The following is a 24,624-nucleotide window of genomic DNA, read 5'->3' as shown; positions in this document are numbered from 1 at the left end:
CACTTTCACTTCTGTAGGACAGTTCCCCATTACAACTATCCTTCCCCCCTCCCCTTTTCATGGAATTCCCTGGCCAGGGATCAGATCCCAACCATTGCCTCTGCTGCAATGCCGGATCCTTAACCCGCTATGCCACGCAGGATTGAACCTGCATCCTAGCACTTCCAACAGGCCATCTGTCCCATAGGACCACAGCAGGAACTCCAGAGCTATCCTTTTTTAAAAAATGTCACATTGCTTTATCCTTGGGAGATGAGGCAGCACATCTGTTTGTGCATGAACTGAATAACAGATGCTCAGTGACCAGTTACTAACAGGTTTTGAAAGAAGTGATGTGATAGGTTGCTGATCTTGATGCGCACCTGTTATTTATGTAGTGATTTGTAGACTGAAGAGCTAGCAGCAAATTTTGTTTTAGGCAATTACTCACAGTTAATATACCGTGGTAACTGGAACTTGAACCAGGCTGTTGGAGGACTTGTGTTACTTAGCTAAATTATGGTAATTGAAATTTGTGCATGTTAGAAACTTGCAAAGCAAGGACTGTCTGTATTTGTGAGAGAGATTATATAGGCCTCAAAGTTTTTTTTGTTTGTTTGTTTTTGTTGTTTTTTTTTTTGTCTTTTTGCCTTTTCTGGGGCCACTCCTACGGCATATGGAGGTTCCCAGGCTAGGGGTCTAATCGGAGCTGTAGCCGCCAGCCTACGCCACAGCCATAGCAACGCCAGACCCGAGCCGTGCCTGTGACCCACACCACAGCTCACAGCAACGCCGGATCCTTAACCCACTGAGCAAGGCCAGGGATCAAACCCGCAACCTCATGGTTCCTAGTCGGATTTGTTAACCACTGAGCCACTACGGGAACTCCCTAGGCCTCAAAGTTTAAACAGTTTACTCCCTGACTCGCAAATATTTGCTGATCTAAATTCATGATGAGTTGACTTTTGCTTATACTTTTCTACTGTATCCTTGTCTGGTTTTGGTATCAGGGGATAATTAGCAGCAGTCACATAACCAGTAGCAAATACCAAAAGCACATAAAATGTTCCAAGCTCTGTTCTAACATTTATGTATTAACAGACCCAGAAGTGGTTAATACTATTATCCCCAACTTACATAGGAGGCACCTGAAGCAAAGCAGTTACGAAACTTGCCCAAGGTCAGATAGATACTAAGCAGTAGAACCCAAATTTGAACCTCTGGTGGTCCAGTGAGAATTGCGGTCTCTTAACTACTACTTCGTGCTTAAATTAGTCTCATAAAATGAGTTGGGGAGAATTCTTTTTCTGTTTTCTAGAGTTTATGTGAAAGGTATCTGCACCTATAAAACCTGTGGTGGTGGCGATGTATGTATGTGTATTTGGAAGTTTTAAAAATACTGTTTTGGGAGTTCCCGTCGTGGCGCAGTGGTTAACGAATCTGACTAGGAACCATGAGGTTGTGGGTTTGGTCCCTGTCCTTGCTCAGTGGGTTAACGATCCGGCGTTGCCGTGAGCTGTGGTGTAGGTTGCAGACGCGGCTCGGATCCTGAGTTGCTGTGGCTCTGGTGTAGGCCGGGAACTACAGCTCCGATTCGACCCCTAGCCTGGGAACCTCCATATGCCACGGGAGCGGCCCAAGAAATAACAAAAAAAAAAAAAAAAACTTTTATTTGCTTTAATTGATTTAGTACTATGCAGGTTTTCTATTATATTTTGGATCAGTTTTTATAATATACAGTCTTAGGAATTGGTCTTTTTCATCTGATATTTGAGTTTGTTAGTGTAGTTTTAGTCTCTTTTTTCTCTCTGCTGCATTTGTAGCATTATTCTTTTTCCTTCCTAAAATTGTTTTTTTGTGCCTTTTTTTGCCTTCTCTTCTTTTTTGATCAGTCTTCCCTGAGGTTTGTTAACTTTATTCGTCCTCAAAGAGGACTTTTGCTTTGCTGATCTCCTCTATTTCCTCTGTGTTTTATTTTTTTTATGATTTTATTTCCTTCTGATCTTAATTCAAATTTATTTTTAACTTTTAAGGTGAATTTTAAAAATTGTCAAGCTTTTATTTCTAACTTATAAATGTAGTTTGTACTATAATGACTTAAAAATATGACTTTATTTCCTGGTATATGTTTATTTATTATTTATTTATTTATTTTTTTTGCCTTTTAGGGCCACATTCACGGCATATAGAAGTTCCCAAGCTAGGGGTCGAATCGAAGCTACATCTGCCAGCCTATGCCACAGCCACAGCCATGCCAGATCCGAGCCCTGTCTTCTGCCTGCACCACAGCTCATGGCAACATGAGGTCCTTAACCCACTGAGCAAGGCCAGGGATCCAACCTGCATCCTCCTGGATACTAGTCACATTTGTTTCTGCTGAGCCACAATTGGAACTCCAGCTTTTCATTTTAACTCAAATCTTTTCTTCCATTTCTGGTAAAATGTTGAAAGTTTTGTAATAACTTGAAAGATGCCTTCGACTTTTCACTTTGCTTGTTCAGTTTTCTCTTAATAGCGTTATTTTTACTTCTAGGCTTTTTTCCTCCTCTTTTTCAAAGTATCTCTAAGGTACTTTTTTTTTTATGTTTAAAGTAAGACATTAATGGAGTTCCCATCATGGCGCAACAGAAACGAATCTAACTAGGAATCATGAGGTTGCGGTCTCACTCAGTGGCTTAAGGATCCGGCGTTGCCGTGAGCTGTGGTGTAGGTTGCAGACGCCGCTCGGATCCTGTGTTGCTGTGGCTCTGGCATAGGCTGGCAGCTACAGCTCCGATTGGACCCCTAGACTGGGAACCTCCATATGCCTTGAGTGCGGCCCTATAAGGACAGAAAAGACAAAAAATAAAAAAATAAATTAAAAAAAGTAAGACATTTACCACCACTAAGGTTGTACAAAATGCCTAGTAAGTACTCCCATAGAGTTTATACTGTCCTCTTTCCTGCTCAGAGGAACTAAGCTACTGTGCCCCAATGCTGATTCCACGCTTAGAACTGACAGTGGATGAGTCAGGAAGATTCTTCAGCCGGGCAAACGTCAACCCCAGCAAGAGAACGCTGGTGTCATGATATAGAGCAAGGCACAACCAGTAGGATGCATGTGCATTTAATGAGTGCCTGCAAGGTGTCACTTTATTATACTAGATGCCTAGGATAAAAGGTGAAAAAGGTGCTATCCTTAGCATTTGGGAAGTCAGGGTCCATGTGGGCTCTGGAAGAGGCATACAGTATAAATAAATTACAGAATTATCAGTACAAATCCCTCCTTTTAGTTCTTCCATTTCTCTTCACTTTCACTGACGTTTTATACAATGAAATATGGTATACTGTAGCTCTGAACTTCACTTATTCTTTTTTTTTTTGGTCTTTTTGCTATTTCTTTGGGCTGCACCCGCGGCATATGGAGGTTCCCAAGCTAGGGGTCGAATCGGAGCTGCAGCCACCGGCCTACGCCAGAGCCACAGCAACGCGGGATCTGAGCCGCGTCTGCAACCTACACCACAGCTCACGGCAACGCCAGATCGTTAACCTACTGAGCAAGGGCAGGGCTCGAACCCGCAACCTCATGGTTCCTAGTCGGATTCGTCAACCACTGTGCCACGACGGGAACTCCCTGAACTTCACTTATTCTTAAATAAAATATTCTCAGAAGCTAAGAGCTAATCAAATGTGATTACTTCTTCCAGTTTTTCCAGCAGTAAATAACGTTATGTAAGGTATTTATTACTCCTTGACAGAGACTTATGAGCTGATACTATAGAGATTTAACATTTTAATTATTATAAAAGTTTTAATATTTATACAGTGATGTTAACATGATGGTGGTAGCTGATCTCTTGAACAAAAAATGGTTTGTTTTTGCCACATTACATCATGTTGTTGCGCTTTTCTAAAAGCAGAGAGCTATTTTTACTGCTCTGCCTAATAATGATAAGATGACCAGCATGGAGAGCTGGCTTGTATGGTTACTCCCTGTTGGCTTTCTTTCCATGAGTGCTCTGGCACAGGCTATATTTAGAAAGTAGAAGAAATGAGGTGAATATTCTTAATTAGTGATGACCTTTCAACCTTCAATTTTTTTTTTTTTTTTTTTTTTTTTGAGTTCTGGTGTAGCTTACGCACTTGTGGTTAATTTCAAATTTGACATGGTTTTTATTAACTGTCGTCATACCATTTTAGAACTGTCTTTTTTGTGTGTATTTTTGGCTGCACCTGCGGCATATGGAAGTTCCTGGGCCAGAGGTTGAATCCGAGCTGTAGCTGTGACCTGCACCACAGCTGCAGCAAAGCTGGATCCTTAACCCCCTGCACTGGGCCCTGGGATTGAACCCATGCCTCGGCAGTGACCCCAGCCACTGCAGTGACAACACTGGATCCTTAACCCACTCTGCCTCAAGGGAACTCCAGACATGTCTTGTTTGGTGAGTCCTTTTTTGGGGGGGTTATTTTTCTTGTTTTGGCCCATCTTCCATGTAAAGTAATCCACAATAGCAGATAGACACACCACTTAGACATGGTCTTTTCCCTTTGGAGTTTAGTAGTTTATAGAGGCTGCTAGTATATACAACTAACTACACATATAGGTCAGACTGTACTGTTTGTTACAATGGAAGTATAGATGGCTCTTAGTTCTAAATGGTACTAGAAGAGCAGACTCTAAAAAAGAATCACAGGAAGGTGATAGATAGTATATAGACTTTGGTTTCAAGACTTTGACTAGGAGGAAGGAAAGAGAATTTGAAGTGTGGCGAGCAGTATGAGCAAGGGTATACAGTGATAATGTCAGTGGTATGCTTGTAAAATGGCAGCTGGTCCATGTGACTAAAGTATAGGGAAACACTATGTGAAAAACTGCTGGTGGTTGAAGTAGGTGGTAGGACTGGGTCTTTTAGGATTGTGTGGCCTTGATAACACACTAAGGAGTTGGCTGGGTTTTTTTGTTTTGTTTTTTTTTAAAGGCATTTGGGTCCTTTTTTTCCAACCATGCTTTCCTGATATTCAGGACTCTTCCTAACTGCCTTAATAAGAAGGTAGAATGAAAAAAACTGATTTTGAAGTATGGTGATACCATTGTGTCAGAAAAAGCAGAGACTAAAATTCCAAGATTTTGCCAGTTTTGTCATGTCCTGCATCTGTGTCTGGTGTTCTCTGGGTCTCCTCTTACTTATCTTCAATCCCAGTTTCATTTATAAGTGATTTGTCTTTCTTGATTCTTTTTTTGGGTCATCTGTTAAAGTGAGGGAGCTGGATCCTAGATTATTAGAACTGGTGTTTTTAAAAAGCTTTTAGCGATCTTAAGTGTTTAGAAATATTTTTGAATAAGTGTAAGCAAACTATTTATTTACTTATTTATGCCTGTTTAGACTGAGGTTAGACTAACTGGAATGCAAAGTAAAGTTTAAAAAAATTTTTTTTCTCTAAATATGGCAACATCAGGTATTATTGAGAATCATCTTAAAGTTAACTCTTAAAAAAATTTGAGATAAAAGTGAAGATTCGCTCTTAAGGATGGTTATAACAGAAACGTAAGTGCTGTGTCATTGTCGTCTCTTGTTTTGGCACACACAACCAGACTTCAGCAGACATCATGCTGTCTGTATCACATGGCTGATAGTGGGAGGTATCTAGTGTAGATTCTCCTTCTTGGAGAAATAGATGGGAATTCACTTGGATAGAAATGTGGCAAATGCTTGTTTAGAGAGCCAAAATGCATTCAGTCAACCGAATAATATAAGCTGCCTGGATAGTTCCTGTAAGTAAGCTAGGCTTTTCAGTCTTGTGCTGCAAGGTTTTATGTATGTGAATATGTGTGTGCATGTGTATGCAGTGTTTTTATATTTACAGGACAGGGCTCCCTAAAACAGTGGGAAAAGGAGCTCTTTGTTTTGGAGACGACATGGAAATAATATGTTATCAGTGTGTTCTTTCATATGGGAATGTCACTGGATGATGGCCTCAGCTATTCCGGTAAATAAGGGCTCTCCTATTGCTAATCCAGTGATGAACAGGACAAACAGTGGTGATGAACCAAACCTCACTGAGCCTGGAAATTCCATCAGTTTGTAGTAGTACAGCTGTTGTCCTTATAGTGTGTAGGGAGGCACCTGGAGGTGGAAAGTCAATATATTTTCTACCGGGGGTGGGGGGTGTTGCAGTTTATTGCACAGGATAGTCAAGATGTTGCTAAGCTGTCTGTTGCCACTTGCCAGTCTGGTTCTGGGGAAGAGCAGGAGAAATTCAGGTTAGCTTCAGGGCTCTTAAGTGCCTGTGAGCTGTATAGGATAGTAGCTGATTCCTCTAGAACTCCTTAATAAAGATTTGGTTTTACTTCGAATGAAATACTGTTTCAATTGAAAGTATAAATCAAGGTTTTCTAGTTAAATAAGTTAAAAGCAGAATATAGCCACCAGACAAATAAGGTTCAGCTTGATACGTAATAGGCCTCTGCAAGAAATCCATTAAAACAAATCTGAGGAGTAAAGTTCCTATTTAGTACCTAAAGCTTGCTAGGCAAACTCAGAAAATTTCATGTTAAACATGAAATCTCCGTGATACAAACTATACCTCTAAACATGTCAGATTATAAATGGTCTCTGGGACTGTCTGGTTTGCTGGATTTCTTCCAAGCCTAGGAACAAGGACCGCATTTTGGCCATAGCACTCTCCTGGGATAGCAGTGTTGTGCTGGCTTCAGAATTCTCTGTCATGCACAAAAAAAAAAAAAAAAGAAAGAAAAAAATGTATAGAAGAAAATGTTAGCCCACCTATCTTTACAGTTCTTTGTCTGGTCCATAATGCAGCCCTCCTTTCCCATCCCTCCCCAAGGCGGGACAGAATATCAGTCATGGAGAAAATTTGAGTATTATGAACAATCTCTCATATTTAAGAATTACTATTAAATGTTTATTTATTAAATTGGTTATTTGGAACTCAGGAATCACTTCTTTTAGATAAATAATATTATAAATGATTATTTTGTTTCTAGACTTACTGAGAAAAAAGTTTCTTCCTTTCTTCTAAAACTGACAAGGCAGTGTTTTGAGCTTGACTTTGCATTGTGTCACCTTCCTTTATTGTACCTCCTTGGCCTCTGGGACCCATACCTTCTACCTACTTTGATGCCTTATCCAGATCTGCTTTGTTCCCTGAAGTATTCCATATTGCTGAATTACTGTATTTCTCCTGTTTGACACTAAAAACCAGAAACTCATGCACTTAGTTTATTCCTGAGGTTAAGAGGGTTTGTTTGTGTTTGTTTGTTTGTTTGTTTTGGCTGCACGTGCAGAATGTGGAAGTTCCAGGGCCAGAGATTGAACCTGTACCATAGCAGTGAACAGAGCCACAACAGTGACAGGGCTGGATCCTTAACCCTCTGGGCCACCAGGGAAATCCAGGAGGAAAGCTTCTTGATAACTACATTCACATTAGGTAGAATAATGGTCCTTCAATGGGCTTATGTCCCTCCACTCCCCCTTTATATTGTGAAATAGTATTCTGTACTTCCAAAAAGAGAATGCTCGCTGCCACAAATGAATCTTGGGAGAAGTTTGGCTAATGTAACAGAATGAAATGAAAATATTTCAGTGGCTATGAGATGTCTGAAGAGTTTGTTGGTGGGAATTAGGCATTTGTTCTTCCCTTTTCATGAGTTTTCCTTCCTCCAGTTTAGCTTAAAAAGCAGTACCTTTGGCCAGGGGCAGGCATGGAGTGGGGGGAGGTAGGGGAGGACAGAGGCAGCTGCAGACCATTTGTGCGCTAGAAATCTATTTTCTCATCAGATGGGATGGACACAGATCCCAACTCAGTGACTGCAGATAAGATTAACCTGAAATTTTCAAGAGGTCTTCTGGGAGCTTGAAAAGTTGCCCATACTTCTCTGTATATTTAAATTAGCTATGGAGTTCCCGTTGTGGCTCAATCTGACTAGGAACCATGAGGTTGAGGGTTTGATCCCTGGCCTTGCTCAGTGGGTTAAGGATCCGGCATTGCCATGAGCTCTGGTGGAGGTTGCAGACGTAGCTCGGATCCCGCGTTGCTGTGGCTCTGGCGTAGGCCGGCGGCTACAGCTCCGATTCGACCCCTAGCCTGGGAACCTCCATATGCCGCGGGAGTGGCCCAAGAAATGGCAAAAAGATACACACACACACACAAAAAATTAGCTATGAACAGTATTTACTCTATATAGACCTAGAAAATATTTTTGGTTCAGTAATTAATTTCAAAGTTTGTGATCTGAGGTAAACCATACAGCAAAGGAAGTGCTTGTGACTTCATCATGTATTCTTTTTTATTTTATGATTTTTATTTTTTCCATTGTAGTTGATTTGCCATGTCATCATGTATTCTTATTTACCCTGTGTGAGTGCATAGCTATTAATAGTAAGAGTATATAGTCAAGAGACCAAAATTCTTTTCTGTGCTTCATTATCCTGTCCTTTTATTTCCTCTTGCCTTGGTTTACCTATTTTCACAACACGCTTACCAGTTAGTTTCACTTCAGGCATGTAGTCAGAATGAAAGGGCAGGAGTTCTCTTGTGGTGCAGCAGTTTCTTATTGTGACTATAGTGGCTCAGATTGATGCTGTGGCATGGGTTCGATCCCGAGCCCAGGAAGTTTGACATGGCCTCAGGCATGGCCAAGAAAGAAAGAAAGAAAGAAATCAGTGCAGTGCTTGAGAACTGTATGCTCTTGGTGCCTGGTTAAATAATACCAGACTTAGTTTTTGGCAGAGTGGTGTCAAGTCTCCTTTGATGTTAGCCAGAACTGGGTGGAGTTTCTTAAGCTCCAGTCAGATTTGCTCAAGCCGGCACTAGGAGTTTGTTTTTAGTTCTCCCTTTACCAGAAGCTGTTTGTTGCCTTTTAATAAACTTGATTCCAGTTATAATTGAGAATACTTGATGTATAAAATAATAGTCACACAGTCACATTGAGGATCTCTATGAGGTTTGTTTATTTCTATTTTAAGTGATGAAACTGAGTTGTAAGTAGCTTATAGAGTAATCAACCTCAGGAATCATTTAACATACCTCTCTCATTTTACAGATTAGGGAACTCAGCACCAGAGGCTGACTCACTCAAAGCCATAGTAAGAGTCAGATTAAGTTAGTGCTTCAATGAAGCATGGAAACTTCTGAAACCAGCTTTCTTCCTTTTATCACCATATCCATTTATTTAAAGCACAGGGAACTGTATCCAGTGTCTTATAATAACCTATAAAGGAAAAGGATCTGAAAAATGTATACATATTTATGTGTGTGTGTACACATATATATATAACTGATTCACTCTGCTGTACACCTGAAACATTGTAAATCAGCTATACTTCAAAAAGAAAGTTTGAAAAAACGTTTACTTTATTAATTATATGCAAATAAGTCAAAGACTATATAGTCAATGAGAGATAATTTTTTTAAGTGGATACTTCTCATTCACAAGGGTACATGTTTAAATTTTCCAAAATATCCAGATTTGAGAACAACACTGTGTCATATCCTTTTGCTCATAAAATACTAAGTAAACATTTTAAGGCGTGAATAAATATTAAGTGACCTTAAATGGTTCTGTAAATGTGGGATGACATTCTTGAATATATTAAAATCAATTCTGGAGCACTTGCAGAACCAGCTTAACAAATTTGTAAGGCACCTAAGAAGTTCATTATACTTAGACATGTTTTAGTTATAGAATAACCATAAAACTGAGTTATCTTCTGTAATTTATTGAATACTGAGGCTTTTGGGGCAATACTTTCATTTCCTACACAATACTAGTAATGCCTTTGCCAGAGTCATTTTCCATAAGTAGATTGTGTGTATTTGTGTTTTTAAATCATAATTTCTATTTATATATGATGATAAGAAAAGAATAGCTAGGAGTTCCCGTCGTGGCGCAGTGGTTAACGAATCCGACTAGGAACCATGAGGTTGCGGGTTCGATCCCTGGCATTGCTCAGTGGGTTAAGGATCTGGCGTTGCCATGAGCTCTGGTGTGGGTCGCAGACATGGCTTGGATCCTGAGTTGCTGTGGCTCTGGTGTAGGCCGGTGGCTACAGCTCCAATTCAACCCCTAGCCTGGGGACCTCCACATGCCGCAGGAGCGGCCCTAGAAAAGGCAAAAAGACAAAAAAAAGAAAAGAAAAGAATAGCTAAACTGTGTTGGATGCAGATGCTAGGTAGGTTGGCCACACACACTCAGAACTAAATGACCCTCCCACTTTCCAGCCATCCAGTTTTCTATCAGTTTTACCCTCTTAGGCTGAATTTAAGCTGCTGTTCATATTCCACGAATCACATGTCAGCCCAGAAAATGGCTTGAGGGGTTGGGGGACAGAAAGGAGGAGAAAGATTAGAAAGTTTAAAAATCTGCCTTTGAGAATCTGCACTCAGATAAATGAAGTTTAAAATGTATTGCTGGTTTTATCTGTGTTTTCACCAATGTCTTAAATTAGGAAAAGTTTAAGTAGATTGCACGAAGTGAGTGTTGTAATTATGTATTTCTGAAAAAAATATATCTCTTAATGTATGTTGTTAAAGATGGTACAAGTGTCCTTACAAGTTCTCTTTAACTATGAAACTGTGTATAGACATCCTTTATTGTTTTTAGTTCATAACAGCTTTCCAGGGCTAACTGATAGTAGTTATTATAGATAAAAAAAGAAAAAGCAGTTCCTTTTTATGGAACCCTTTGATATTTGTCAGGCTTTTACAGAGTTCTTTATAATGAGTCATTTTCCAGCATTTTCCCTGGCAGGATCTGGAGTGACAATAATAAAGTAGCCTGGGGTAGTGCCTGGAATAGGACATCCTATTCCTGTTCATGTGTTGTAAATGAGTTATAGGTGTGCCAGTCAGTACTGATGACTATGATAGGAACTTTTAAATGACTGTTCATATATTTGTAACAGTTGAGATTATATTTGAATTCCTTTTTGCATGGCTCCCCCCAGCAAGCCCCTGTGTTCTGAGTTCACTCGTGGTTGTTTGTATTGGCTCTGTCATGCTGCAGGATTTCTATCCCCCACTCCATATCTAGTTTACCTCCTTTACCAACAAAGTTGCCAATTTTTGTCACCAGCCCCATAGTGGTAGAACTGTAATTCAGGGAGCTGAGTGCAGGTAGGTTGGAGGTGGAAGCAACTCTAGATAAGAGGGCCATAGACTCACTCACTGATCTTGCCTAAAGTAGAGCGCATGAAAAGCTTCTCAATTTATTTTCTGAAATTTGTTGATTTCCAGTGCTTGTAAATTTTGTCCAGTATTATACCTTTTTTTTCATGGCTGCACCTGCAGCATACAACAATTCCAGGGCCAGGGGTAGAACCTGCACCATAGCTGCAATCCTAAACCACAGCAGTGACAGCATCCAGTTCCGAACCTGTTGTGCTACCGGGGAATGCCACTTTTTTTTTTTTTGCCTTTTTGCCTTTTTGCCATTTCTTGGGCCACTCCTGTGGCATATGGAGGTTCCCAGGCTAGGGGTCCAATCGGAGCTGTAGCCACTGGCCTACGCCAGAGCCACAGCAACTTGGGATACGAGCCACGTCTGCAACCTACACCAGAACTCACGGCAACGCCGGATCGTTAACCCACTGAACAAGGGCAGGGACCGAACCCGCAACCTCATGGTTCCTAATCGGATTCGTTAACCACTGCACCACGACGGGAACTCCCACTTTTTTTTTTTTTAATGGAGGGCAGTCACCAACTTCATGAAGTTATAACTAAAATCCCAATGTACGTTTATTTTTTGTTTTTTAATTATTTTATTTCTTTTTTTGTGGCTATTCCTGTGGCATGCAGGACTTCTGGGCCAGGGATCAAATCAGTGGCATGGCAGTAACCAGAGCTAAAGCAGTAGCAATGCTAGATCCTGAACCTGCTAAGCCATTTTTTTTAAGAACTTAATTTGAGGAGTTACCGTCGTGGCGCAGTGGTTAACAAATCCAATGAGGAACCATGAGGTTGCGGGTTCAGTCCCTGCCCTTGCTCAGTGGGTTAACGATCCGGCGTTGCTGTGGCTCTGGCGTAGGCTACAGCTCCGATTGGACCCCTAGCCTGGGAACCTCCATATGCCATAGGTGCAGCCCTAGAAAAGACAGAAAGACCAAAAAAAAAAAAATAAATAAAGAACCTAATTTGATCTTGGCACTAGTTTTCTTCTAACACATCGAGTAAGTTAGATTTAACTTTGTAATAGTAGATGTTTTGCTTTTGCTAAATATAATTAATTTTCTTAATTTTCGTTTGTTTGCTTATGGCTTTAGTGTTAACACTTAGCACTAATTTGGGGGAGGTTGGTTTTTTTGGGTTTTTTTTTTTTTTTTTTCTTCTTCTTTTCAGGGCTGTACCCACGGCATGTGGAGATTCCCAGGCCGGGGGTTTAATCCTGGCTGCAGCCACTTGCCTATGCCACAGCCACAGCAACACCAGATCTAAGCTGTGTCTGCAATGGCATTGCCAGATCATTAACCCAATGAGCGAGGCCAGGAATTGAACCTCATGGATGCTAGTCACATTCGTTTCCACTGAGCCAAGACAGACACTTCGTATTATAGAGTATTCTAAGCTTTACAATCTCGGAAATCTTGACCTTTCAGAATTTTGTTTATACATGAGTACATAAGTAATTTTTATATTGTTTTTAACAAAATATTGATTTAAATGAAATCAGTATTTCATGGCTTCATGTTTTTCTTACTGCAAATTCATGTAATTTGTAGTAAATTCTTAACAGTGTAGATAATGTTAGGTTTCTCTCTTAAAAGATTGATTTAACTCAGCTATAAAAATTTACAGTACATTAGTTTTTATAGTTAAGCATTTTGCCACCTTACCGGGTGCTTGCACAAGACAAACACTAATACTAAGGGGTAAAGTTTGTTGTAATGATTATTGAGGCAGGAGGTTGAAGGCTTCGTGTATATTTGTGTATTTGTTTTTGTTCTCCTTTTAGTTCTACCAGTTTTGTTGCATGTATTTCAAATTTAAAGCTGTCTTGTCATATGTATATACATTTGGATTCTTGAATTGACCCCTTTATCATTTAATATCTCTCTTTATTCCTGGTAATATTTATTCTGAAGTCTAAAATGTGTCTTATATTAATACAGACACCTTCCTTGCTATTTAGTATTTGCATTGTATATCTTTCTCTGACCTTTTACTTTCAATCCTTTTTTTCTCTTATTTTAACCCATTTTCAGTGTTCAGTTCAGAACGTACATATTGTTCCTATTGTTGTGCAGCCCTTGCCGCCACCCATCTGCAGAACCCTTTTTATCTTGAAAAACTGCAAGTCTGTACCCATTAAACAATAACCTCTCCCTCCAGCCCCTGGCAACGACAATTCTACTTTCTGTCTCTGTGATTTTGATTATCCTAAGTACTTCATAAAAGGGGAATCATATAGTATTTGTCTTTTTGTGACTGGCTTATTTCACTTGGCATAATGTCCTCAAGATTCATCTATGTTGTAGCCGCACTCAAGCACATGGAAGTTCCAAGGCCAGGGATCGAATCTGAGGCACGGCCGCGACCTGTGCCACATCTGTGGCAATGCTGGATTCATAACCTGCTGTACCAGGCCAGGGATTGAACTTGTGCCACTGCAGAGACAATGCTGGATCCTTAACCCACTGCACCACAGCAGGAACTCCAAGATCATCATTTTAAAATCTTGATTGGAAATTATGGTAGGCATTTCACATAGGAAACCTGATATAAATAAAAAAGTTAAGCACATGGAAGCAGGCTCAAATTTATCATTAAATTTTTTTTTTTTTTTTTTTTTTTTTGTCTTTTTGCTATTTCTTTGGGCCGTTCCCGTGGCATACGGAGGTTCCCAGGCTAGGGGTCTAATCGGAGCTGTAGTCCCCGGCCTACACCAGAGCCACAGCAACGCAGGATCCGAGCCGCCTCTGCAACCTACACCACAGCTCATGGCAATGCCGGATCGTTAACCCACTGAGCAAGGGCAGGGACCGAACCCACAACCTCATGGTTCCTAGTCGGATTTGTTAACCACTGCGCCACGACGGGAACTCCCAAATCTTGGTATTTTAATTTATAATGATATATAGTTTAAAGAATACTGAATGTTTTCACCAAACTCATATTGATAAGTATGAGTTTGGTGAGAACATGGCTCTCATGGTTGGAAAATATTATCTTTCTTTTTTCTAGGCACTTGCCTAGAAGAAATTTGTCTTGCTCCTGTGCTTATTCGCCTGTATTTTGTTTTGTGTAGGAGAATTGAGTTTATAATCTATGCTAGTCTGGTTTATTATCTCAACTTGCTTTAAGCCCTTATGCCACCGCTCTTAAATTTATACAACATTGAAACATACAGCAAAGCCTTTTAGTTGATGGATTTGGGAATTGAGAATGGTATGACTTCTGATTTTTCGATGTTCTAGAAATAATTTGGTTTTTTTTTTTTTTTTTTGTCTTTTTGTTGTTGTTGTTGCTATTTCTTGGGCCGCTCGGCCGCTCCCGCGGCATATGGAGGTTCCCAGGCTAGGGGTTGAATCGGAGCTGTAGCCACCGGCCTACGCCAGAGCCACAGCAACTCGGGATCCGAGCCGCGTCTGCAACCTACACCACAGCTCACGGCAACACCGGATCGTTAACCCACTGAACAAGGGCAGGGACCGAACCCGCAACCTCATGGTTCCTAGTCGGATTCGTTAACCACTGCGCCACGACAGGAACTCCGAAATAATTTGTTTTTTACATGCTTATAATTGTGGTAGCCTCACAGCTTGGTCCTTTGGAGGAAACTTGGTCCTTTGAAAAGAAATAATGCATAAGGAAAAGGGTTATGACTTTCATGTATGTAACATAGGGTAGTATATGTGAGAGGAGGAGAGTGTGTGTGGGCAAAGATGAAGACAGAATGACCATATTCTTTGCTGCGTATTCCTTTTCCCTTAGTAACTTTGTTAGAGAGGTAGACAGTGGAGGAATTTGAATGGCGAGCCTGACCATTAAGTGGCTTGAATCATAGTAAATTTTGGCTTTTAAATTTTTGAATTGAGTGGCTTTCCTGGTGGCCTAGTAGTTAAGGATCTGGTGTCACTGCTGTGGCTTGGGTTTGATCCCTATCCTGGGAACTTCTGCATGCTGTGAATGTGGCCCCCCCAAAAAAAAAAAAAAAAGTTGGGGAAAGATTCTGTATATTAGTTGTGATTCTTTGGTTGTAAGCAACAGAAATAGATTGACTGTATGAGGCAAGACAAAGATTGGAAATTTGCTTACTTAGAAGGATGAGAAAGAAGACAACCAGGGCAACTGAACAGCTGCTACTTGCAGGCCTTCCTTCCAGGATGTTGTCCTGAAATGGCCCTTTCCAACCATTCTCTTTCTACCTTCTGACTGGCCAAACTGTAGTCATATGCCTAACCCAGTGGGGATGGGCATTGGATGTGTATGGATGGAGTTAAGGAAGAATAAATTTCTGGGAGACAGAAGAAGTAGCCATTATACTGTGCAACTAAGAATTGCTGTTGGATTTACATGTACCAAGATAAGAATATAGCTCATATGTCCACTCTCTTTGAGTCAATCTATTAAGTTAGATTCTTTGAAAGCAGAGATAGGACGCTGCACACTTTTAAATTTCCTACTGTGCTATATATGTACTGGGGGCTCTTTTTATTGCATCATTTTCTCATTAATAAAAAGGACAAAATGGCATATGCTTTGTTTACCAGAGATGTGAGGGGGAAAAAGGTGTGTACTTTGGGTACGACTGTCTATTTCTTTTTTTTTTTCTTTTTTTTTTTTTTTTTTGTCTTTTTTGTCTTTTTTGTCTTTTGTTGTTGTTGTTGCTGTTGCTATTTCTTGGGCCGCTCCCGCGGCATATGGAGGTTCCCAGGCTAGGGGTCGAATCGGAGCTGTAGCCACCGGCCTACGCCAGAGCCACAGCAACGCGGGATCCGAGCCGCGTCTGCAACCTACACCACAGCTCACGGCAACGCCATATCGTTAACCCGCTGAGCAAGGGCAGGGACCGAACCCGCAACCTCATGGTTCCTAGTCGGATTCGTTAACCACTGCGCCACGACGGGAACTCCCGACTGTCTATTTCTAAGCTTTAATTTTTTTTTCGTTTTTACTTTTATTTAAAAAAAATTTTTTATTTGTTATTTCCCCAATACGGTTTTTTTTTTTTCCTACTGTACAGCATGGTGACCCAGTTACACATACATGTATACATTCTTTTTTCTTACATTATCATTGCTCCATCATAAGTGACTAGACATAGTTCCCAGGGCAACACAGCAGGATCTCATTGCTAATCCATTCCAAAGGCAATAGTCTGCATCTGTTAACTCCAAGCTCCCAGTCCATCCTACTCCCTCCCCCTCCCCCTTGGTAACTACAAGTCTATTCATGATTTTCTTCTCCGTGGAAAGGTTCATTTGTGCCTTATATTAGATTCCAGATATAAGAGATATCATATGGTATTTGTCTTTTCTCTTTCTGACTTACTCCACTCAGTATGATGAGCTTTAATGTTTTAATCTATAAAATGAAGGAGTCTCTTTTAGCTTTAAATTTTCAGTTTTTAATTCCTTTTTTGTTTAAAACAGTGACAATTGTTTCTAGGAATGTTTTTCCCTTTATAGTCCTCATCATATTAAATGTTTTTTTCCCTTAACCAGGCATTGCAGTGGTGCAGAATGGCTGACCTCAGTCTTGCAGATGCGTTAACAGAGCCACCACCAGAAATTGAGGAAGAAATAAAACGGGACTTTATTGCTACCCTGGAGGCAGAGGCCTTTGATGATGTTGTGGGAGAAACTGTTGGAAAAACAGACTATATTCCTCTCTTGGATGTTGATGAGAAAGCTGGGAATTCAGAGTCAAAGAAGAAACCATGCTCGGACACTAGCCAGGTTGAAGGTAAGTAATTAAGCCTAACTGAATTTTAGGTTCAGAAATTAGATTAGGGGTTATACTTTGGGTCATAATCTTAAAAGCTTTGAGGAAACGGAACTGACTTTTTAGCATAGGCTAGTGTGTTTCTTTTTATCTAAACTTCTTTGTTAGAGACCAAGGAGGTACGTTCAGTACCCATTAGTTCTTTGGTTGTATTTTTGTAGTTTTTATGAGAGAAGTTGATCTCCAGTCCTTCTATTCCGCCATCTTAATCCAGTACCATTAGTTCTTAAAGCTGTAGATTACTCTTAACCCTAAAGTTTTTTCTGTAACATCTCCACTATTGTTTAATCTGCCTCTTAATTTCCTCAATTAAACTGTCTGTTGTGCCTTTTCTTTGGGTTTTTTGTTTGTTTGCTTGCTTGCTTGCTTTTTAGGGCCTCACCCAAGGCATATGGAGGTTCCCAAGCTAGGGGTCTAATAAGAGCTGTAGCCACCAGCCTAAGCCAGAGCCACAGCAACACAGGATCCGAGCTGCGTCTGCAACCTACACCACAGCTCAGGGCAACGCCGGATCCTTAACCCACTGAGTGAGGCCACGGATCGAACCTGCAACCTCATGCTTCCTAGTTGGATGTGTTTCTGCTGCGCCAGGACAGAAACTCCTGTGCCTTTTCTTTAAAAGTAGCTTTGTAAAAGTTAGATAACAAGGCTTAATTTAGACTAGAGTCAGATGCCACTTGTCTTTGAGAGTAATCCCAGGTCAGGATTAAAAAATGGATTAAATTCTTTAAAAGAGAATTTCTACTTTTATATATTACTGGATCAGATTTGCTAACATTTGATTGAGGATTTTTGCATCTGTGTGCATGTGGGGTATCGGTCTGCTGTTTTCTTGTGAGACCTTTGTCCAGTTTTAGAATTGAGGTCATGCTAACATCCTAAAATGACTCGGGGAATTCTCTTGTGGCACAGTGGGATTGGTGTTGTCACTGCAGTGGCTTGGGTTGCTGCTGTGGCGTGGGTTTGATCCCTGACCCTGGAACTTCCACACGCTGCTGCTGTGGCCAAAAAAAAAAAAAAAAAAAAAAATTGAGAACTGTTTGCTCTTATTCTCTTTTCTAGAACAGTTTGTAGATTGATGTTTTCTTCTTTAATATTTGATAGACTTTGTCATTGAAGCCATCTGGGCCTGGAGGTTTTTTTCTAAGTAAAAATTTTACTTATTGATTTACTTATTACTGTATTTTGGCTGCCCCGGTGGCATGTGGAAGTTCCTGAGCCAGGGATTGAACCCACGCCACAGTTTCTAAGGTTATTCTTCTAGCAACTTTTAGACGGATAGTATAATATTATCATGAACTATTAGACACTATGCCATATGTTGTATCTTCACGACTTACTTATAGCTAGAAGTTTATACCTTTTGACTCCTTTCACCTACTAGCCCACACTCCACTTCTGGCAACCGCCTAAAATAAGGTTTTAATGTTGTAAATTCCCCCCAGTCATAGTTGTAGATTTGTCCCATAGATTTTGATATATTTTTAATTTTCATTCAATTCAAAATATTTTCTAACTTCCCCTATAAATTCCTCTTTGACCCATGAGTTATTCAGAATTATGTTGATTTCTCAATATTTGGGGAATTTTTTTAGATACTTGCTGTAATTGATTTTTGGTTTAACTCTGTTGTGGTCATAAGACAGCCTTTGAAATTTCAGTTTATTTCAACTTGTCAAGATTTGTTTTACAGTGCAGAACATGGCCTTTTTTTGTGGCCAGTATACTTGAATAATGTATAATGCTGTTACTGTGTGGAATATTCTTTTTTTTTTTTTTTTGGCTGTCCTGAGGCTTATGGAATTCTCAGGCCAGTTATCAGATCAGAGCTGCAGTTGCAACCTAGGACGCAGCTGCAGCAGTGCCGGATCCTTAACCCATTTTGCTGGCTGGGAACCCATGTCCCATCACGCCAGAGCTGATCCTGTTACGCCACAGCAGAAACTCCATGTTTTATGTTTTTTGAAGATCTGTTATCAAGTGCATATGCATTTAGATGATGTCTCCTTGATGAACTGACCCTCTTACCATCCCTCAGTATTCCTGGTAATATTATTTATTCTAAAGTCTAATTTTTGTCATATTAATATAGATACCCCAGTTTCCTTTTGATTAGTGTTTGCATGGTTATGTCTAACTTCTTCCACTTTCAGAACATTTCCTTTTCTTTCTTTCTTTTTAATTTTTTTTTCTTTTTTGACCGCACACATCAACATATGGAAGCACCCTAGCCAGAGATTGATTCCAAGTCACAATGTGACCTATGCCACAGCTATGGCAATGCCAGATCCTTAACCCATTATGCTACAGTGGAAACTCCTGGAACATTTCTTTTTTACTATTTAATAATAGTGGGTGTCTTAGAATATAGACGGCTCTTCCTTTTTTATTTAACCTAAAGAATGCTGTCTTTTTATTAGCATCTTTAGATTTTATATTTAATGTGACTATTGATATGGTTGGATTTAAATCTGTCATTTTGGTAGTTTTCTATTCCATCTGTTCCTTTAGTCTTCCTTTTTTGTCTGCTTTTAGATTAAGTGATTACTCATTATGATACCATTTTAATTCTAACATTGGTTTATTATATATTTCTTTTTAAAATTGTTTTGTATTTGACCTAGTTTATAGTGTACATTTTAGGTTTCTTTCAGTTTGCCTTCCAGTAGTATTCTGCCATTTCATGTATAGTGTAAAATTTCATACAAAGCAATAAATGTCCAATTCCTTTCTTTCTTTCCTTTTTTTTTTTTTTAAGGGCTACACCCAAGACATATGGAAATTCCTAGGATAGGGTCTAATGGGAGCTGCAACTGCCAGCCTACGCCACAGCCATAGCAATCCTGGATCGGAGCCGTGTCTGTGACCAATACCTTAGCTCATGGCACCGCACTGAGCAGAGCCAGGGATCAAACTCTTGTCGTCATGCATACTTAGGTTTGTTAGTGCTGAGCCACAACTGGCACTCCTCCTCTTTCGTTTTTTGTGATATTGTCATAAATGTAGTTTGGTGTGTGTTAGTAACCTTCATTACTAGATTGTCAATTAGGTTATCAATTATCTTTTAGAATGAATAAAAATATGGAAAAGAAGCTTTTTATATATATACTCTGATTTTTACCATTTTGGGTATTCTTTATCCACCATATCTGTCTAGCACCACACTCTTTCTGCCTTCTTTTAACATTTCTTTCTTTTTTGTCTTTTGTCTTTTTAGGGCCGCACCGAGGCGTATGGAGGTTCCCAGGCTAGGGGTTGAATCAGAGCTGTAGCCGCCGGCCTACACCACAGCCACAGCAACGTGGGATCCAAGCTGCATCTTCCATCTACACCACAGCTCACGGCAATGCTGGATCCTTAACCCACTCACTAAGCAAGGCCAGGGATCGAACCTGCGTCCATGGATACTAGTGAGGTTCGTTAACCACTGAGCCACAATGGGAACTCCTATCTTTACTATTTTTAATTTCTAGCATTTCTTTTTGACTTTTAGAGTTTCTGTCTCTTTGCTGAAATTATCTATCTGTTAATGCATATTTCCATCTTTTCCATTAATATATTAAATCATAATTTTTTTTTTTTTTTTTTTTTTTTGGTCTTTTTTGCTATTTCTTGGGCCACTCCCGAGGCATATGGAGGTTCCCAGGCTAGGGGTCAAATCGGAGCTGTAGCCACCAGCCTACGCCAGAGCCACAGCAACGCGGGATCCGAGCCGCCTCTGCAACCTACACCACAGCTCACGGCAACGCCGGATCCTTAACCCACTGAGCAAGGGCAGGGACGGAACCCGCAACCTCATGGTTCCTAGTTGGATTCGTTAACCACTGCGCCACGACGGGAACTCCTAATCATAATTATTTTAAATGTCTGTCTGGTAATTTGAACAGCTGAGTCATCTCTCAGTCTGATTATTTTGTCTCTTTATTGTTAGACTTTTTATGTGTATCTTAATTTTTTATTATTTTTTTATTTTTTGTCTTTTTGCCTTTTCTAGGGCCACTCCCTCGGCATATGGAGGTTCCCAGGCTAGGGGTTGAATTGGAGCTGCAGCTGCCCACCTACGCCAGAGCCACAGCAACACAGGATCCAAGCCTCGTCTGTGACCTACACCACAGCTCATGGCAACGACGGATCCTTAACCCACTGAGCAAGGCCAGGGATTGAACCTGCAACCTCTTGGTTCCTAGTCAGATTTGTTAACCACTGCACCACGATGGGAGCTCCTGTATCTTAATTTTTAAATAAATGCTGGACTTTACATGTAAAACAGTAGAGACTGGGATGAAAAAGTATGCACAGAAATGGGCATGTCTCTTCTTTTACTGAGTAATTAAAGAGTTGAGTCAATTTAGGCCCCCAGAGCCGAGCTAGGTTTGGGCTTTATTGTTGCTATGATGGTCCGCAGCTACTGGCTTCAAATGCTTCTGTTCCTTGTGCTTATTAGAATAGTTACTGAGATGTTGGAAGGTTTTTCTCAAAGTTCTTGTTCCACTCTCAGCCTTTGGCCTTCATTTTGCACCTATTCCTCAGAAGGGTCTTTCTCCATGCTCTCCCCTCCCTTATCAGAAGAGCACTAGCCTAGTGGTGGGCAGGAGTTTTTGGTTTTTGGTCTCAGTTTAGGCTCATTCCTGTGTGCATGCATCTCACAGTTGAGTCTTTTTCTTAGTAATGTTATCCCTCTTATGTTGATGGGGTCTTCTAAAAGTGTAGGAGCCTGGGCTAGGCCTTTTTCCAGCTCTTTCACTAGGTTAAGAGGGTATTTTCTTCTTACTCTTCCCCAGCTGAAGTGAGTCTTAACTTAGCCCTCCAGCTGAAAGGGTTTTGAACTCCTCCCCCAGCAGCTTAAAGCTTTTGTTTTCGTGGGAGAGAATGGTCCCACGGGAAATGGCTTTGTGCTTTTCATTTAGTGGAGGCTTTTTCCAGGTCTGCACCACTGAGAGAAGTTCTCTCTGGTGTCCTCCCTCCTGCCTTCGGTCTTTGTTGTGAGCATCTGGTGGACATCTGTGGAGACAGACCTGCAAGTGGGTATGAATTCCCTTTGTGTCTGTGGATCCCAGGGACCCTTTGCTCATGTTAGCTTTCACTTAGCCTTTAGCAAGTCATTAAACTTTTTAGTTGAATTCTTCTCATCTGCTTTCGTGGCCCATGGCCTGTGAGTCAAAGGAGAGCCGTTGTTTACCCCTCATGTCTCCTTGAGGGGTTTGTCTTTCTTTGGATCCTGTACTGCTTGGTTGCCCTGAAACCTCAGCTCTCTGGTAAGTTCAAGTTATGATTTTGTAGTTGATCTATTTTTTTGTTGTTATTGATAGGGCGGGAGTGACATTTTTTCCAGCTTTCCATAGCCTGAGTGGAAGAAGAACTTCTGCTTTTTATGTATGCTTTATTTGGAAGGTGGAAGGGTGACCACAAATTTTAGAAAAAATATTCTTGAGTTTAAAATCAAATTACATCCATATAAATATTTACTCAAAGAAAAAAAATTGGATTCCTTAATGGAAAATAGGAATGTCTGTTCTCTTTTAATTCGTAATGGTCAGTGGAGTCATTTATCCTTTGATTAACCTAAAAGGAATACTTTAGTTGGAAGAAAGGAAATGGTTCAGAATAAATATTTTAATAACCTGAGTTATGGCTGAGATACTCTTCCCATCCCCACTCACTTACCCTCATCAGTCATAGGTGGAGGAAGCTTGCTGCTTTTCGTTGAAAATTTTCCTTTAACTGTGCATTCCTCCCACTGCCTGGGACTCAGCTTAGGTGCATGAGGATAATGAGTTGGTAGCAGTAGATAGTCTTGTAGTCCATCTTGGGCTGCTTGGTCCATATACCAAGAACTTGACCCAAGAAGAGGAAAGTTTTTATTTATTTATTTAATTTTTTAATTTATTTCACTTTTTAGGGCTGTACTCGTGGCATATGGAGGTTCCCAGGCTAGGGATCTAATCAGAGTTAACAGCTGCCGGCCTATACCACCGCCACAGCAATGCCTGATCTGAGCCGTGTCAGCGACATACACCACAGCTCACAGAAACGCCAGATTCTTGAGCGAGGCCAGGGATTGAACCTGTGTCCTCAGGGATGCTAGTTAGATTCGTTTCCACTGACCCAAGAGAGCAACTCCAGAGGAGAAAAGTTTTTTAGAAACTGTTTTGCTTATTAAGAATTTCCCTGCTAATATTTTAAATGTGTCAATTACCTATAATTAACAGCTCATTGGCTTGGGAAGGCTGCTCTAGAAATTGATTACTGGTTACTCTAGGAAGGACTGACTGACTAGAGCATAGGAGTGGGAGAGAGACTTATTTTTGCTGCGTATCCCTTTGGACCACTTGGATTTGTACACATATATTTATTAACCTATTCAAGAATAGTAATATGGAATTTATAATATAACTGAATTATAAAATTTGCATTTTTTCCCATACCACCTTGTTTATAGAAGGCTTGGCTCAGGATAAATGGGAGGAGGAGAGGTGGCTTGAGACATTGAAAAAGAAAGAGCTTCCTTATTTGGTTTTGTAGAAATCTGGTGCAGCGAGTTGTCAGTGAATGGGGACTTCTTTGCTATGGGTCTGATTTTTTTTAACAGATTATCAGATGATGGTTTTTGCCAAATAATAGGTTTTATGCTTGTGTTTATTCTAAATAAAATGTCTTTTCTTCTGAATGCTTCAGAAATGATGAGAGGGCCCTAGATGTAGATTAATTTTATTGTACATCCAAGTTGAGATTGGTTTTGTTGGTTGAGATTCAATAAGTTATCACTGGTGCTCTTGATAGGATTTTACAGCAGGCTCACTTAGGCCCACCATTGGAAATTTATCAACCAGATTCCTGCATCTAGATATAGAAAAGGCAATTAAATGGGTTATACGTAATAGAACTCTTTGGACAATGTTTGTTTAAATTTCTTTTAATTCTTACATGCCCACCCTTAATACCCTCAACTTTACAGTGAAGGGGAAAGAAGGCGGAAAAGACTTTATGGCAGAAGTAGGAAATGTTGCTTTTTCTCCCGCAGATTCAGTGCTTGCCCCAAGCCTGGAAAAAATGATTTTGCTAAGAAACTTAAATATAATTTTTTTAAGTGTGAAGTGGTATTTCAAATTCACAGTGTGTGCACTCAGGGTGCTTGTGGATAGGCCTTTTCTGCTTTGCTCTCTCCTGGTTAGTTTTGAATCTAAAAATATTTTTTTTCTAGCATTGCCTCTGTAAAACACCTGAATAGCCAAATATTAATTTTATAGAATGCTTGTTACCTTGCAAAACAGTTCTCAAGATACTTTTTCATAATGTATATACTACTTTGTTTTCCTTCAAAAATTGTTTTCTTCCTGGAATTCCCTTGTGGTGCTTTGGGTTAAGGATCCCCCAGCATTATCATTGCAGCAGCAGCTCATCCCAGGTCCAGAAACTTCCACATGCTGTGGGTGTGGCCAAAAATGTTATCTTCCTAATACTGGTTCATTATCAGATCTTTATGGCTCTTTTTCTAGGCTAGGGAAAGAAAAAGAAGCTTTCTCTTGAATATGAATAGCAAAACAGTAATACCTTTTGTGACTCTTGTTCATTCAGAACATTGCCACAGATGTCTTTTATTTATTTATTTTTTATGTATTTTTGTCTGTTTATGGTCGTATTCACAGCATATGGAAGTTCCCAGGCTAGGGGTTCAAATCAGAGCTGTTGCTCTTAGCGTAC

At 40.2% G+C, this 24,624-nt stretch overlaps 1 protein-coding gene across 41 annotated transcripts in view; it reads left to right on the top strand.

Moving 5' to 3' along the window:
- MAP4 (microtubule associated protein 4) overlaps nucleotides 1-24,624 on the top strand; it is a 172,135-nt gene that overhangs the window by 44,023 nt on the left and 103,488 nt on the right. For all 41 annotated transcript variants that reach the window (XM_021070579.1, XM_013981614.2, XM_021070593.1 and 38 more), the window contains one exon: nucleotides 16,644-16,884. In XM_021070579.1, coding sequence (XP_020926238.1) covers nucleotides 16,662-16,884 — 223 coding nt within the window. In that variant the 5' untranslated portion in view covers nucleotides 16,644-16,661. Of the gene's footprint in view, nucleotides 1-16,643; nucleotides 16,885-24,624 lie in introns of those variants that run through there.

This window comes from Sus scrofa, chromosome 13 (assembly GCF_000003025.6).
Source record: "Sus scrofa isolate TJ Tabasco breed Duroc chromosome 13, Sscrofa11.1, whole genome shotgun sequence".
NCBI lineage: Eukaryota > Metazoa > Chordata > Mammalia > Artiodactyla > Suidae > Sus > Sus scrofa.
Note: the sequence above shows the minus strand (reverse complement) of the source record. Positions and strands in the feature narration are given on the sequence as shown.